The sequence below is a fragment of the Microplitis mediator genome, chromosome 7 (genome assembly GCF_029852145.1).
Source record: "Microplitis mediator isolate UGA2020A chromosome 7, iyMicMedi2.1, whole genome shotgun sequence".
NCBI lineage: Eukaryota > Metazoa > Arthropoda > Insecta > Hymenoptera > Braconidae > Microplitis > Microplitis mediator.
The window spans coordinates 20,132,739-20,151,819 of record NC_079975.1 but is presented as its reverse complement, the minus strand read 5'-3'; the positions used below and the strand labels follow the sequence as shown (position 1 = coordinate 20,151,819).

The 19,081-nt window shown below is 28.7% G+C and overlaps 1 protein-coding gene across 4 annotated transcripts in view; it reads right to left on the bottom strand.

Annotated features, from left to right (window-relative positions):
* LOC130672445 (A disintegrin and metalloproteinase with thrombospondin motifs 20-like) overlaps positions 1–19,081 on the bottom strand; it is a 197,967-nt gene that overhangs the window by 159,613 nt on the left and 19,273 nt on the right. For 2 of the 4 annotated variants that reach the window (XM_057477045.1, XM_057477043.1), the window contains 3 exons: positions 7,931–8,059; positions 6,236–6,396; positions 4,972–5,097 (listed from right to left, as the gene is read on the bottom strand). In XM_057477045.1, the coding sequence (XP_057333028.1) occupies positions 4,972–5,097; positions 6,236–6,396; positions 7,931–7,964 (321 nt within the window). In that variant the 5' untranslated portion in view covers positions 7,965–8,059. Of the gene's footprint in view, positions 1–4,971; positions 5,098–6,235; positions 6,397–7,930; positions 8,063–19,081 lie in introns of all 4 variants that reach the window. The other 2 variants (XM_057477044.1, XM_057477042.1) reach the window with 1 other exon arrangement.

Here is a 19,081-nt window from a genome sequence, read left to right as displayed (position 1 = left end):
CAAATAAATTACGAAAATTTCTGTGGTGGTTTGAGATCAATTTTCAAAAATACACAAAAAATCTTTCTATAATTTTATTTTGAGTAGAATGATTCAAATTGACAATGAACAGTAGTTTTGAAAAATTTTTAATTTTCCTGATCTTGCAGGAATTGAGTATTGAAAAAATTATCAGAGTTCAATATTTTGTAAACTTGACCAATATTAAGTTACAAAAAAAAAAATTATTTTAATAGAGTTCATACACGGAAAGAAAATTATGGGAAGTTTTGCTATGCATTATGGGAATGGTTCCCATAATGGTATGGGAATAGTACCTATACTACTATAGGGATGGTTCCCATATATTATGGGAACCATTCCCATAATAGTATGAGAATAGTTCCCATACCATTATGGGAATGGTTCCCATAATATTATAGGAACCATTCCCATAATAGTATGGGAATGATTCCCATACTATTATGGGAATGGTTCCCATATCTGTATAGGCATAGTTCCTATATTGGTATAGGAACTATTTCTATAATATTATGGGAACTATTCCCATAATGTTATGGGAACCATCCCTATAATATCATAAAATTTTTTTTTTGCACAAAAGTGTAGAAATTTCCCAAAATTTGAATTTTCTTGAATGTTTTGTGCTGACAAAAAATTCTTGTTAAAAATTTTAATGTTTTGTTGCCAAATACGATTTTTTTTTTCAATGTTTGAATTTTTGTTTTTATATTTAATAATATTTCTGTGTATTGTAGAAGTGATTACCACACTTCTTAAAAATAATTTTTTCATGATAATATGGGAACCATTCCCATAATATTATAGGAATGGTTCCTATAATACTATGGGAACTATTCCCATAATATTATGGGAATGATTCCCATAATGATATAGGAACCATTCCAATTGCATTATGGGAATCATTCCCATAATATTATGGGAATAGTTCCCATACTATTATAGGAACCATTCCCATAATATTATGGGAATGGTTCCTATAATTTATGGGAATGGTTCCTATAAATTATAGGAACTATTCCCATAAATTATAGGAATGATTCCCATAATATTATAGAAAGTATTCCTATAAATTATAGGAACCATTCCTATAATTATAGGAATCATTCCTATAGTGTTATGGGTATCATTCCCATAATTATAGGAACTATTCCTATAATTATGGGAAACATTCCTATAATTATAGGAACCGCTCCCATAATTTATGGTCGTAATTCCTATGATGGTATAGGAAAAAATTTCACAAAATTATGGGAACCGCTGCCATAATTTTCTTTCCGTGTATATAAAATTCTTATAATTAATATTTTGAAGTCCGAGACTAATAATTTTATGAAAATAGTGCTTATACATTGTATGCAAATAAATCCTAAGCTAATAATCTATTTCCAAATTTTCTTAGTAAGTCTACACCTGGAAACACTTCACGTTAAATTTCCTGCTGCGATAAAACGATATTCGCTGCAAATTTGCAATAAATTTGTTTGTTTAAACATTTCACGCTCCCGTAATATTCATTCATTTAACTGCCACACATTACTTTAGTAGTATTCCAAAATAAATTTATATATTGTCTATCAAACGAAATTTACAAATTCCTAACCCTTATAAATTTTCATAATTTATCTTAATTAATTTAATGACATAAAATATATGATTTATACACTCGTCAATTTTTTTATTTCTCACGCTCTTATCGTCAAAACTAATGACCGCAAAAAAAAAGTTAGTATCATACTTCAAACGATCTATAATATAAAGAGTATTCAAAATATGTAATTAAACTTATCAGCAAAAAGTATAAGATATTTTATAAAACAAAATCTATAAATAGTGAAAATTTTATAGTTGCGCTATTACAATTTAACGGAAAGACTTTAACTGCTTTATACTTTGTACAGTTGCACTATCTAAAAACCCACCATACAGTGCACAATACACCCACAAATAAGCGCCATAAACTTAATATACAAATTCTATTTTTGACCCGGAGGTCACTGTAGTACAGCTCCAGTACCCGTTCATTTAAACGCGAATAAATTTAAATATATACCTTTAAGACTTCACACATTGAACTTTTTTTTTTTTTTCAATTTTTTTTAAACACTACTACTTACGCATAAACACTCCACGACCTTGCTTCGAACATTGTCATTTTTTTTTCACGGTCAAGAGTGAACTACTCCTTCACATACGTTTAAATAAATCTGTATATCTATATCTCTGTATTTATAAACATAGTTAATTTTTTATTTCATTTTTTTTTCGTTTACATCGAAAGAGATTAAAGAGTTCTAGACACCTAGACAGTTTTTATATATACAAATGTGAAAAATGCAGAGCTTAATCTGGGTGAGAAAAATGCGATGAATAAAAAAGATTTAAACCAGACCCGTTGACGACTGAGAGACTGGCAGTCTCAAAATAGTTACAGTTCAAGGTTTCGTTAGACTTTTAAACACGATCATATGGGAAATTAATGGAAACTTATCTTTCTTACTTTCCCATTTATTTTTCAATTTTTTCAATATGTTCACCAAATTAGGGAAATAAATGAATTATTTTTACGGTTAAAAAAAAAATTCTATTCTGTCAATCTTGTGAACGTGATTTGGCGGTTAAATTTTGATTTTTACATTTTTTCATTTTATTTACACGACATTTTTCAGATAATTTCTAACTAGGATTTTTTTTTTCTTTCAAAAATTATTGACTCTGGCTTCAAAGCGCCTCGAACTCTTTAGAACATGAAATTTATATATTAATATATATATATTAATCATTACTACTTCTATTAAAAATAACGTAAAATTCAAGTAATTTTACTCCATAGAGAAAAAAAATCCCGCATTCAATTATTTTGAATTTTGACATTTAAAAAAATTCAAATTTTCGCGGGCATTTACAAACATCAAACTTTCAATCTAAAATTCGCGTTCCGCCAGGTTGTCAACATGGTCCGGCTTTTCTGACACCATCGCATTTCAAACAAGAATAATTTCTCTGTATACTACACTAATTATTTCTATCAAAAAATTACAATTATCAAATGTCCGATTTATCAGACGTGATTCTACAATAGATTACTAAAAAAAAAAACAATTTGATTTATTATATAAATAATTTTAATCGAGCAGTCACGTAGTGACGAATTACGAAATTCGTTAAATTTAAATAAAAAATATATGTATAGATATATATATGTATAAGGATTAAAGTGTAACTAAAAATTTTACGTGGATGTAATGAAAATCGTGACTGAATTGAAGGACATCGGTACTTAAACATAACATTAACAGACTACAGCAAACAACAGAGCATTACAATACACAACACAACACCAGTAATGTTTTAAGTGTTCAAGTCAGTGTGGATAGCAGAGTAAATTAGCATAATTACGATTCGACTCTGATAGGACACACCGTGTATGTGAAAACAAACTCGTGTTGTCCTACGACCTGCTACGTCCGAGTATAATCTGCGTGTTGAACTTATATGTGTGTGTGTGTGTGTGTGTGTGTGTGTGTGTGTGTGTGTGTGTGTGTGTGTGTGTGTGTGTGTGTGTGTGTGTGTATTATCGAATTTATTTATTTTTTTTACTCGATTACACACACGAAACACTATCGTTATAATATAAACCACGATGCTGTATGCCAGAAAAACAAACTAAACAATCGATACGAGAGGTTCGATAAAAAGCCCACCTCGAAGTATTAATTTATTTTTTCATTATAAATACAAACGAAATAATTTATGTTAATTTTGATTAAATCTTAAGAATTAAGAATTCAAAAAAATTAAAATATTATTCGCATCTCCTACTGTGTATTCATTAATTACGACTACTAAAATATATTTTATAAATAAATTCAAGTGTCCGTAATAGAACACTTAGATAATTATTTAGATGGCGGTAAAAAAAATCCATAGTAATTAGGATTCTCGAAAATTTCTAATTCCTGTTATTAAAAAACCATCAGCGGCGTTATTAAAAAAATTTTAGACCTCTAAGTTCAAAGATATGTTTTGGGCGAAAATTATCGTGCCAATGACCCGGTAGCTTAGAAGTCAAGGAACGAAAAAAAAAATTCTTGTTAATTCGGATGAATTTTCGATTGCAGTAAAATTGTCAATTAAATTATTTCGTTATGACAAAAAATTAAGTTATGGAATTAAAGGTTTAATATAAAATTATACTTTTACTGAGCACTATTTACTCATGCCTGATTCTAAACAGTTTAATTTTAAGTTTGTATATTTTATTTGCTCTGTTGAAATTTAGGTGTCACGGTAAAATTCTCTAAAATATCAATATTTTATCTAATGATACTGTATCAGTTTCTAGCTGCATATCATAGAATATAATATATAACTTTTAGAATCACTCTATTTTATTTTACTCTCACGGTAATTTCTCTCACGAAATTTAAACAAATTTCGACCTTTTTTTCTCTATATTTTAATTATTTAATAGACCTCTTCCTTTGTTAAATTTAAATTCAAATAAATATTAAAAAATATCATTTTCATAAAAAGATATAAATATATCAAAAATTATGCTTGGCATTTATGAATTTTTAACTTTTTTTTTCTTAATTTATTTTTCTGAGTTCAATGATCGCGGACGAATTTAACGCTTGTTATTTTTTTTAGTAAATCAATGAATATTAAATTAATTGATAATTAATATTCTGAAGATAATTAATTTTAATTAGCAACAACAAAAAAATCATCAAATTATTTAATTTTGTGTTCGATATCTACCATAATTTTTCCCGCGAAATTTAAAAAATCCTCATATATGATGATATTGAAGTGTTGTTTCCTGAATAAAGACATCAATAAAAACCAACAGAAAAAGTAAAAAAATAATTTGCTAGCAATAAATAAAATTTAAAAAATAAACCCATCACAATAATATAATAAAAAATTTTAAAAATAAAAACTCACCATTCCGTGGCATAAACTGACAGAAACGATGGATTTAGGATCACCATCAACGACACCCGTGTAGTAGCATCCCAGCTGGTGACCTGGATGTTCCCACTTAGTTTTGTTTTGACTTGTGTGAGTCACCTTAAATATACAAACATTTTTTTTTCTTTTTTTATTTATTTTTCATTCATAATATATACCAATCATCCAAACCAACTTGTTTACTCGTCATAAAAAATAACAACTGAACAAAAGTATCAAAGTTGGAAAACTAAGGGGCCTTTCATAAAATACGTCACGCAAAATTTTACCTATTACCCCCCCCCCCCCTTCGTCACATTTTCTGCGATCCCCCTATCAATATTACGTCACAAATGATAGACCCCCCCCCGTTATGACGGAAATATATGCATAGAAATATTTATATATTTACAAATATGAAACGAATGACTTTCTATTGTAACGAAAAAAAAAATTTGAAAAAACCGAGAGAAAAATTTACAAAATTCCCTAATAGCAGCTTTAGCTTGAAATTGACCGTAACTTGATACTTGAAATTATCGAAATTTGGTGCCCGAATTTGCTGACAACTTGACAGCAAAATTTGCGGTTAATTTTTCTTCAATTTAGAGGTAACTCTTTTTACTAGAAAAAAACCCTAATAAAAGTTATCATGTACCTGAAGATCGGAACGTTTTTCGCGGAACGAAAATAAGAAAAAAGAAATGAGAAGTAAAAAATCTACTGGATCTAGATTTCGTAAATGTTTCGCATGTTACCCGAAAATAACAGGTCACCCCAAATTACCCCTTAAGTCGCCATTAGACACGAATTTCATAAATTATTTCCATTTTCGTTGCGAGAAAAACGTTCCGATCTTCAGGTGCATAAGTTTTCTTGAATTTTTCGTCAAATGTCCGTCAAAACTTCAGGTTTTTCCGTTTTTGACGACAATTTGTATACAACTTTTGAAGTGGATTTGCATTCTCATATGGGTAGTAAATTTACGTTAAATTGTATAGCAAGTTGTTTACAAAATGTCGTCAAAAACGGAAAAGCCTAAAGTTGACGAGTATTTGAAAAAAAATTCAAGGAAACTTTTGGAAAGTAAACTTTTGCTGAGCAAACTGTGCTTAGGGTTGTTTAAGAAGCTGCAAACGTCATGTTTCCTTAGACCCCCGACTCCCCTTGTCACAGTAAGCCTACCCCCCCCCTCCCACCCCATAATTGCGAACGTATTTTATAAACGGGATTATGAAGCAAAAAATTAATTAATTACCTTAATATTTTGTGAAATAAAACTATTGTCATGTTTAAGCTTGAGATGAAATTTTTCACCGAAAGCTGTGAATTCATACTGCGGATGCGGGTCCCAAATTTGGGCATTAGAGTGTCGAAAATGCCCAGTGTGGTGACGTCTCGCATTAGTGGCTTCTGTGGCTGTTGACAAAAAAAAAAAAAAACGAGATAATTCCATAAACTTTTTGCTGTTTAATTTTTTTTGTCAATCAGTCATCGTATTATGATCGTTAAGACCCGTCTGAAAGTTGTGCTGGTGAATAAACACAAAGAGCTTGTATTCATAATCTTATGTAGGTTTCACTGATGTAAGAAATAGGCGTATGATTAATTATGGACCGCAGACACGTACGTTAAAAAATTAAGAATTGAAATCCATAAATAAATTTAAAAAAAAAAAATGAAGCTTAACCTTAAGTGAGTTCGGAATAATAATTATTTAAATAATATTGATGAGGTGTAGGCAGTTTAAATATTATATGACGTTTTAAATATATGTAAGAGAACAATTTGAATGACCAGTGAGCAGTAACAAATGGGAATTGATTTGATCGATAAGACAGTTTACTGCGATTACTAAAGTACTTCCTGGATGCGATAAGTAATGACTGACAAGACAATTGATACATATAATTATACACATCCATTGCCGTTTCGATCGTTGCATCTATTAATTTATGCATTTTAGATTTAATCAATTTTTATATATTTATTTATTAGTTTTTTTTCTTAATTGAAGAAATAGTAAATTGCATAGCAAGGGATTAACAAGACGACCAGACGAGGGTAAAGTTGACTGCCCGATCTGGCGGCGAGGGTTGACATCACCCGAAGTCTGAAATTTTATTTTATTCTGTGCCACGTACTAATTTTCTTATTTTACTTACACTGACACTGGGAGTTTTAATAACTGGAGGCAGTCGAATCAGACAAATTTCCGACCAATACCGCAGCAAAAAAAAATTTTGGATTTTGTACGTGAAAATTAAGTAATTTAATGAGAAAAATAATGGATGAGGACGCGTTGTCTAGAAGTTGACGTTATGCGCATGCGCGCTGTAATTTACGCGCACATTTTTTCGTGCGATTTTCTGAATTTGAATTCGGTTTAATTCTGAAATTCGTTGATAGAAATAACGTTTCTATCGCAAAAAAGTAGAATCCTAGGTATCGATGTTAAGGTTATCGGAGCAATTAAATTTTATTCCCGCGGGAATTTTCGATTATTTTACTCTGGAAGACTTTGAAAATATCGTCGGATGATTATCCGCAGCTATAATCGAAAAAAATTAACCAATCGATAGATCGAAGGGATGCCCAGAGACTTTCCAGAGATTTTCCATGTGTCTGCGGAGTTTCTGGGACCAATTCAAATTTTCCCGCCAATATTTTGAATTATTTAACATTGTAGGCAGAAAGAAAGGCATCCCGACCCTTACGAGGATTAAAATTAATTTTAAATATAATTAGCGTACAAATATTTGCTGAAAAAAAGTATATATATATATCTGCGTAAACTAAAGTCGGTCTGTATTTTAAAATAAGCTGGTGGTTGTGACCTCGAATCACCCGAGGCGATTTAAAAATTAAATTAATTTAAAACCACAATAATAAATATTCATGAAATCAACAGATTATAAGTTTTTATTATAATTAATTTATAATATAAACTCACGTGGATCTTCGTACTGGTTATAGCTTATCTTCATAGGTATGACGTATTCAATGTCGCCATTAGTCTTAGGCAGAAGATCATCTTTCCAGAGTAAATTTTCCCGCTGGGTATTGACATCTGGATCGGGTACTACTGAAACATTAATTAATAAAATAAAGAATTAAATACTGAGATTTAAATTTTTAAAAATATTTAATCAGTTATCATACTGGCGACCGATAATAAAATGTGATAATTATAAAAATATAATAAACAGCGTGTATTTTATGATTTAAATAAAAATCTCACTTGTATATACATAAGTATTATAAATTATAAATTACCAATAACGGAAATGATAACAATTTAATATATAAACTTATGTTAATTTTTTAATTTTATTTTAACACACACTCTCATACTCAATTACTATTAATAAACATGTTTTAACTTTCATCAGTCGGTTATCAGTCTTGCGCAAAATTACACGCAATTAACTACAATTTTTTTTTTTATTTATTGACTAGGAGGTTTTGATTTTTTATTTTTTTGTCATATATCTCATTAAAATACCTGTGCTAATTATTTTAATCAACGTAAATTAATTGATTATTAATAGTTAAATTAAATCTGTTTGAAGAATTACGTAATTTTTTTCCCAACCTTTCGTTTTATCTTTTAGTGGCTGTATTGTTGAAACTATTGACCCTACGGCATTTTTTGTTAAGACCAAAGTTGTAGGAAATTTAATTTCCTACAACTTTGATCCTATTAAAAATTATCTTAAGATTAATAGTTTAAAAGTTACAGCCGTTTAATGAATTACATAAATTTTTTAAGGGTAATTTTAGTTTTTAATATTCATAGGACTCTATCTCTTTAACTATCGATCTTATGACATTTTTTACAGGAACAAAAGTTGTAGGAAATTTAATTTTCTACAACTTTGGTCTTATTAAAAATTATCGTAAGATCAATAGTTTAAAAGTTACAGCCGTTTAAAGAATCAGGATACTGAGAAAAAAAAAGTTAATGCTTTTTTATATTTTTTAAAAATTGACCCGCGCTAAATAAATGAATCGATGATTAAAAAACATTTATAATAATGATAATAATAGATTAATAATGTTGATAAAACAGTAGTGTCCTTGACTTATGACATCTGAGAAGCCTGAGAAGAATTGAAACGGAATCTTTTGTCGGATCCCGAAGACAAAAAGGAAATAAAAAATTTTTGTTATTTAAATCGCCTCGGGGTGGATTTAAAATTCTTTTCCTTGTGTTTTAAAAAAAAAATTCAATATTATTATTATTACTTATTCATTATTTTTTATTTTTATTTTTTTGACCACTCGATACCTGTGCAGATTTCTCTTCCTGGTAACGATGAAGAAGCTCTCGTAAATCCCCTCGAGGTGACTATTCACACGATACAACAACATCACCACAATATTTTCTGCACCATTAATCTTTATTACAGTCAGCTAAACACTGTCGCTAAATACTTATATATATACATAACCTCTGATATATACCGATATTTAAATAAAAAATTAATATCACATCGACAAAGAAATTATTCTCATTAATTGGAAATTATTTTTCTCTTCAAGAATTCAATCTATTATATGACCGATTACAATTTTTTGTCACCAATTTCTGAGATTTGAGGACCAATTAAATTAATTTTTATAAAATTCCATCGATTTTTCATTTTTACTCATAAAATTATCTACGATTTCGTACCGGCTTCAGTACTATTGCGAAAACTGACGATTTCTGTGCCGATTTCATGAGAAAAATTCAAATTATATAAATTCTGTCACTGGTAATCAAAATTTTATTGCCGATTTCGTAGACTTGAACATCGATCTTGCCGATTTTTTTACCGTAAAGCCTAAAAAATTTTGTTACAGTATTATATTGATATCGATCTCATAAAAATCCGTTATCACTGATCAGGAAATAAATATAAACAGCTTTCACATAAAAACCGTAAACGAGTAGTCAGCAGAATCTAGACTCTAGATGTTCATTGACTTGACTCTGATCAGCGGAGACGTATTTCTAGGAATGAAAGTATCCTGTGGAAATAAACTCAATAGCAATCATTGGTGATACGTGTGTTTCTTTTAGCACATAATATACTCGGTAGTTGGGATCAAAATGACCACTAACTCCACAGTATATATATATATATATAGATATGTACATGGATATGTATCGGTAAATAATGTACGAAGAGGTGAGTGAGTGCAACTAAACAGCTTCTTCGGTGCATATATTCAATAGCCACTTACGAAGCTTACGACGTGCAACCTATGGTTATTATGCTGACAGCCACTGTCCGACCAACCGTCAAGGATCCGTATATAACGTATTTGCATTGAATTATATACACACGTATGGCCTTTGGATAGAAAATTTACGCATTACATTATTGTTAGTAAACAATTTTCACACTTATATCAATTTACCGCGTGGTGAGAATCTATGAGAAAATATGACGAGCTCACTTATTTGTTTTTTATGTGATTATATTTATTAATGTCATTAGTTGCTGCCATAAAGAGTCACTAGGCAACTTGCTATTATCTTCAACATTGGTTTTAATGTCTTTTTGGTTAGTTAACGATATCGAGATGACCATAGTGATTTTTGGCAATGGAATACATGTAGGCCGATGAAGCTGCTGATTAATTTTTGCGAAAAGTAACCCGTAACTTTGCTATCGTTGCGAATACTCTTTACAATACAGATGTTTTTTATTTGTTATGATGATCTCTAGTAGAAGAAACCCCAAAAAGTCCTAGGAAAAATTCATTTTTGAGTTCAGACCCATATGAGGATTAATGAGGATGACTGTCTAGGAAGAGTAGTCTCTAATTTTGCTCCTGTTGGGAATAACCGATCACAATATTAACGTTTTTTGTTTATTATGATGTCTTCTAGTGGGAGAAACCATAAAAAGTCCATAGAAAAATTGTATTTTCGAGTTCAGACCCATATAAGGATGGGTAAAGATGGGTGAGGATAACAATGTCTACGATTTTTGATGAAGAGTGGCCCGTAACTTTGCTCCTATGGGAAATAACCCATCACAATATTAACGTTTTTTGTTTATTATGATGTCCTCTAGTGGGAAAAACCATAAAAAGTCCAGAGAAAAATTTTATTTCCAAGTTTAGACCCATATGAGGATGAATGAGGATGATTGAGGATGACTATCTATGAAGACTGGCTCCTAACTTTGCTCCTGTTGGGATTAACTCCACACAATACTAGTGTTTTTTGTTCATTACTAGTCCTCTAGTAGAAAAAAATGCGGAACCTCTAGGAAAAAATTTATTTTTCAAGTAATCGACGTCGGGCAGATGGAGGCAGATGACACTGTCCATAGATTTCTATAGAGACTTGGCCGTAACTTTGCTCCTGTTGGGAATAACTTATCACAATACAAACGTTTTTTGTTCACTACAATGCCCTCTAGTAGGAGGAACCCTCAAAATCCCAAGAAAAATTTTTTTTTACTTTTGAATAATTTGAGGCTAAATGAGGATGACACTATCTCTGTATTTCAATGAGTGGTCCATAATTTTTTGTCTGTTGACAATAACTTCACACAATATAAACATTTTCCGTTCATGACAATGTCCTGCAATAGGAAAAACCTTGAAAAGTCTCGATATAATTTTTTTTCTCGTTTTTTTACCATACGAAATTATTTATAATTTTTCTAGTATCAAAAATAAATATATTCGACTGTTTAAAAATTCTATCCCTTATTTCTAACAACTAAATAATTGCACAATTAGCAGTGACAAATTACCCTAATCACTCTAATAAATAAAATTTTTTATCACACTCCATTAGATAGAAAACCACTTAAACCATAAAAATTCGTTATCTCAACGATACTAAACTTACATCGCTCAATCAATTTTTTACACAACAATGTCTTTAACATTTCCCTCATTCCACGGGAATGTATAAATTATTACCACTATCTCTCATTAAAAAATTTTTGACACATCACGGTCGTAACTAGAAAGCCATAGAAAATTGTGAAATCACAATTTCCGACACAAAATAAATTTTTATCACAATCATTCACAATAACTTGTTAAATATTATTTATTATTGACAACTGAGGTCAGTAAATATCAACAGAACATTAACGATTTTTAAGATACCCGACAAAAAATAAATGCACTCTGTAATAGTTATTTCTCATTGTCTACTAAAATGTCAGCGGTTAAAAATTAAAAAAAAAAAATTAATGACTAATCGTAGGTGAAATATCATTTCTATTAGCGCAACAAATATTTTTTAGGTTAATTATTAATTACAATAATAGTACTTATGATAATAAAATAAATTATTATCATAAATGGGAAGTAATGTTAATGGTAATGAGATGTATTTTAATCGTATACAATTTAAAAGCGAGAGAAATGGCCTTTCAGTTAACAGACTGATATCATGCGAGTTTCGAGTCTTAGGTCAGGGTTATATACTCTTGATGTATGATGAATTCTTAAGTTGACTGGTCAAACATGATTACTAGTATGATTCAACGTATATATCATGATAAGTTGGCTTTAAGAATGCGAATAAATATTTTTATAATTTATTATGCAGTAATTGTTTTTTTTTATAATTAGTAACCAGCCAAAATAAATAATTTTTACGCGGTGAAAAAACTCCAATTATTTTTACGACCTCACATAAGGACGATTCCTATGTTGACGGGGTAATTTTTCATATGCAGGCATAAATTAGAAATTTCTATGTCGACATATTTATTTCATCTATGCTGCAGACATAGAAAGAAGTTTTTTTTGCGCGAAAAATTTTTAGTCGCCCTAAGAAAATTTTTACTTGCCCTAAGAAATTTTTGAACTATGGAGTGAAAACGAATTTGTTTATTGGGGCGAGAAAAAAACTTCTTACGTCAAGAAATCCATTTTTCTGTGTAGAAAATATTGTTATTTTAAGAAAATTTCTAGGTAAGTACAGAAATAATTACGGTTACATGGAAAAATTAACATACAGTAGAGGAAAATATGGCGAAATGAGACGCTATTTATTAAGACAAAAAAAATTTGCTTTTTTGTTCAAAAATCCTGTTACCGTTTGTAGAAAAGGATCGAAAATAATAATCAGCCCGACAGTAAGGCCGATTTGAAAATTTTCAAGAACAAAAGTAGTGTTTAATTATGTCCTACCTCTACCTTTCAATAGAAGAAAAACTTCTGAGTCAGCATAAAGTTACAGTAATTTGTAATGTCTGAGTGACTGAGGTCCTTACACGGAGAAAAATTTATGGTAACCGTTCCTAGTACGTTTAGAAAATATCATCCCATACCGTTATGGTAATGATTACTTGGAATTATGGGATAAAGGCCCATACTTTCTGGTAAAAGTTCCCATAAGTATGGGAATATTTCCTATAATTATGGTACCAGTTCCCATATCGCGTGTGAAAGAATTATGGTAATGATTACCATAATATTATGATAATCATTCCCATAATACTATAGTAAACGTTACCATAATATTATGGTAACCATTACCATGATATATGGTAACCATTACCATAATGTATGGTAACCATTACTATATATTATGGTAACGATTACCATGATATTATGGTAACGGTTACCATGATATTATGGTAACGGTTACCATAATATATAGTAATGGTTACCATAATATTATGGTAACCATTACCATAATATATGGTAACCATTACTATAATATTATAGTAACGATTACCACAATGTTATGGGAACTGTTACCATAATATTATGGTAATGATTACTATAATATTATAGTAATGATAACTAAAATATATGGGTGCCATTTCTATAATCAACATTTCAAAAAAACCGGTTACCATGCATTATGGGAACCATTCCCATAATATATTGTAATTGTTACCATAAATTTCTCTCCGTGTAGATTTCGACGCGGGTTAATTTGAAATTTTTAAATATTGACTGTAATTTTAAGGAATAGTAATTTTTTTTTTAATTACAGTAATTTTTTATTGAAAATTTTATTTTACTTTAGTTCTATTAATTTCTATAGAAAAAAAAATTAAAAAACGCATTTTTTTTTTTTTTTTAAATGAATTCATAATGATATAACGAATAATTAGTAATAAGTAATAAAATGGTTTATTACTGATGAAATGAAATGAACAACGATCAACATGTTGATTAGTCCAATGAACTTACTATCAACGGGGAATTTAATTTTTTTCTTTGTGATACCGAAGTATAGCTTTAAATTTCTATTAAATCATTTTATAACTATTTAATTATATTTTATTGGTTTCAGTAATTTTCTTCGAGTCAAATAATTATAACTGGTTAGAAACGAATAAAGTTAAATAATGACTAAAGTACAAGAAGAAATAATAAAGAAACATATGTTTATTTTATTTTAAATTATCTAGCCAACTCTTGTTACAGAGATGTTTTGTAAATATCTGACTCATGTCACGTATTTATTGTGTAGTACGCGCCAAGAACAAAAGAATTATTTAATGAATAATTACTGGATTAAAAAATTAATTATTCATTGAAATTAACTTTTAAATGTTTATATTTCAACTTGGCGCTTTGGACTTTAAATATATATTTATTTATAAATTTAATTGGACGCAATGAAAAATTTATGATTTTGTTGAATAAATGAATTGTTTGAATTTAATATAAATTTATCAATTTCATTAAAAAGGAGTCAGATATTCATGTAAAATTTATGAAAACTGTACGAGTGATAAATTAGTAGATTACGCATCTAGACATTGCAACCCAAGACGGTGAGGGTAAAAACGCGGGTTTTGATTCCCTACTGCCCTCTCGTGGTGCGAATACTATTTTTTGAAACTCCAGGATAGAAAGATCAATCAAAATTAAAGTAAATAGTGCATTATACATCAAGAGAGAAATTTAGGACATTCCGACCCTCGTGTATTATTGCAAAGACGCGGGTTAGCCCGTGGCGCCCGAGTCAAAAAATTGGACTTCAATTTGGATTCAAATTTAGGCGGCAAACAAACGATTTCCAGAACTTAATTTTTAATTTTAGGAATACTCTGCGTTTCAATTTAAGATAATTTATTAAGTGATAAGTTTTGGATATCAAATGAGAAATTTTGACTGTTTTATAATGAAATGATAATTATTTGAGTGGTTGAGAATAAAATGAACAGTTCATAAATTATTCCTTGGGTCTCGAAATTAGAGGCCCAAAAAAACTCAATAATTTAATTTGACATGTTGTCTATAATTTTCATAAAAAATAAATTCCATATCCAAAAGTATTTTTATGAAAAATATGGAGAAGTTATACTAAATTTTTGATATTTTCATAAAAATTATTTTTCATCGGCATTTTAATTCTTATAAAAATAAGATTATAAGTATGAGATTAATTGCAGAATTATGCGTCCAAATTATTAAATAAATTTTCGATGCAAGAAAAAAAACTGTTTATTTAAAAAAAATTTGATTTTAATAATATAATTTCTTGTTAATTCAAATAAAAATTTATGAGATTGAATTACAGACTTAGATATCAACATTTGACATAAATAATTTATGCTCTTAATATAAATTAATATAAATGAAATCTATGTAATGAATATAAAAATATTGTACATAATTATAAAAATTCTATGGAATTATATCTTTAAATCTGACATTTGTATCTAAACAAAAAAAAATACAAAGTATATAATTAAAAGATCGACATTAATTACTTGCACGTGATAATTCTATCAAGTGAATCTTATTAATAATAATAACAATACTGAAAAAAAATTCTCTGGATCTCATGAATCGCGACTGAGGCTTTATGCAATAGATCAATTATCACATAAAGTAAAAAAAATTAAAGTGTAAGAAAAAAATAACAAGAAAAATGTTAAATTAAACAGCATTTGAAATATAACATGTTATCGTCCTTGACGTCAACTTAACGGCACCTTTTTTACGCATGACTGAGCCCTTCTAACAAACTATCCACAGCACTTAAGCTATTTTTCCACTAAGTTGTTATTACCACTATTATTATCATTATCATTATCATTGCTATCATCATTATTGTTAAACGGATTTAAGTGGTGCCCAAGCGAAATTGTAATGCGCGCAAACTATTAACTCTTAATGATTCATCAATTCCTTTATAATACTCGGCTAAGACAGAACGTATAATTCAAAGTTAAATTACGAGTCATTTTGTTCCATAATATTTTTAGAGCTCATTTAAAATAAGAAAAATTTTAATTGACACTCGAATTTTTTTTTCAGTAGATAAAAATTATAAGACTCAATTAAAATTTTTTATTTTACGATCTTGTTCAATGACGAGTGATCAAAATTATTCAATGACAATTGAGTCGCCAAAAAAAATTTGTTAAGTCATATGGGGGCGTTATTGTTGAATAATAAATTTATTCAAAATTAATTTCACATCAAAATTGAATACTTAATTTAGACTGACATTAAAGTTACGTCGTAATTTTTGTTTGGCTCTTTTTCATTTTTAATAGAAGAGTCAAATAAAAAAAAACATCATTTAGTCTAAATCTTATCAATTCAAAAAATTTTAATTTATAAGGGCCGAAATTAAATCAACGGATGAATTTTTTTTTTATCGTGTCGAATTCTGTCTCATAAATTTCCTTATTGTTGATAAATCGGTACAGGTAAAAAATATAAAGCCGATGAATTTTTGTGGTTTTTCTAAAGTGCTGTCAAGCAAAAAAAAAATAATCTAGCATTAGCTTAAAAAGTTTCATTTAATTTAAATATTCAAAATTAGTAACTTCTAAGTACGACGGAAGTAAATAAGAGATGAGTCGATAACGAGGTTTAATTAATTAAATTAATTAATATGTTTGCTCATTAAAATTAATACGATTAATAAAACTATACGATATTAAAAAATTTATTTATTTTTTGAATTGCATATAGTAGAGAATCGCGATTTAATTGAAGTCCCCCAGGGCGTGTTCGACGCGCCATCGAGACTCCTGATCTGTCGAGATAACACGCGACGAAGATGAGTGGAAGAGGAAATTCTTCCTGTCACATAATTCACCAGTACAGGGAATATATTTATATTTGTTTATACATATTGTATGTAATATGTTTACAAATATCTCTTATGCGGAAGTTCTAAGATACGTTATTTCAATTAATCATTTTTTTATAGAAACTTTTGTCGGGAAAAATTATTTTTTGATTGTAAAATTCAAAATTTTTTAGATTTGAACGATAGTTCATTATTGTTGCAGGTAAATAAAATAAATGTGACTGTTAACTTTGGTTTCGCGAATGCAAAACGACTTTCCTAGTTAATCTGTCACCGTCAGAAATAAAAAAATTGGACACACATGAAAGCCAACCCGGAATTTCCCGGATGTTGAGCATCGTATGCACTGTATCCAGATGTATAAATACTGTTAAGTGTTAATTCCCATGACAATAATGTAAATATTATTTTTTAGTGTCATCTTGGCAGTCTGATACTATTTCGGAGCATGGAATTTTTTTTAAATTTACTTACGAAAATAAATTTTTTTTTTACATAGAGTTGGATGCGTCGAAAAATTAAAAGGATCATTTATTTGTCTTTTGATGAATTACTTCAATTTTTAAGTGTCTTGAATCAAAATTTGTGAAGAAAAAAAATTGTACTGTAATGAATGAGAAAAATAAAGCCAAAAAAAATGAATTGAATTTTTAATATCATTTTTGAGAAATATAAAATTTGTAACTAACAGTTGAAATTTTAAGATATTTTTTATTTATCGAATTTTGTTTTCGAGTTTTTCTTTTATACTTAATAGGGTGCTTCAAAAAGTAAATTTTAATTCTAACTTCCCATCTAATTAACATGTAAAAATTTACTTTTTCACTAAAACAGTAGCTACTCGTAAGCTGCTCAATATTTTTCAAATTTATACAAAGATCTTCAAAGCTGACTCTTCAAGCTTTCCAAAACCCTATGAAAAGTCAAAATTATCGCCAATTGAACCTAGCAAAAAAATAAAAAATGAAAATTAACAATTTCATTTTGAATTATGATAATTATAACTCATCATAGGGTTTTGGAAAGTTTGAGGAATCAGCTTTGAAAATCTTTGTATAAATTTGAAAAATATTGTGCAGCTTACGAGTAATTACACTTTTAGTGAAAAAGTAAATTTTTACATGTTAATTAGATAGGAAATTATAATTAAAATAGCGACCTCTTAGAGTTGAGCTACAGAGCCCATCTTTTGGGAGGATTTTTTTTCTCGGCAACCACTAACGTTTCAGGGGGTAATGAGAATTCGTATTTTGAATTTAAATTCATAAAGTTAATCATTGAAATTTTCAAAATCATGGTTTTTTTTTAATTTTCAAATTTTACCTGAAATTTATTTCTAGTGACAATTAAAAATTAGTCTCAGTGTTTTTTTTTTTTTAACAAAAAAGCTCTTTTTTTAACTTAAATTTTTTTTTTAAACTGTGGGGTTAAAAAAACAACTTTGATTCAAAAAGCCTCGGCTTTTCCATAAGAAAAATTTTCCATAAATAAAAAGAAATGAATAAATGAAAAAATAAATGCATAATAAAAAAAATTTTTTTAAAATAAATAAAATAAGGTCGCTAATAAAGTAACGCGATTTAAATAAGCTCACAACAATAGAAAAATTTTCCCGCTTGTTAAAACAATTAAAATAACGATTATTAAAAATAAAGAAAGAGTTAAAACTTTTGTTTGCTCGCGACAATTTTCCTGCGTCATCGAGTTCGTGTCACAAGCTGTTCTCATTTCTCAGCCATAATATGGATAAACACAATCATTGAATTTACTCTATACATGCAAACAAACAAACAAAGTACAGCTTATTACACCAACCATCGAATAAAAAGTTGACGTGTAATAAAAAAAATTATAATGATTATAGGGATATAAAATGAACAGAATTGCGTTATCAAAAGCGTTAAGTTATTCATACTTATACTCATATATATATTAATAAGCAACGTATAGAATAATGTTGAAGCAATAAGTGCGTAGAGAGAAGAAAAGTGACAGTATTATACTAAAAGTCGCGACATCAATAATATAACGGAAATCCAAACATTCATATTTATATATTTG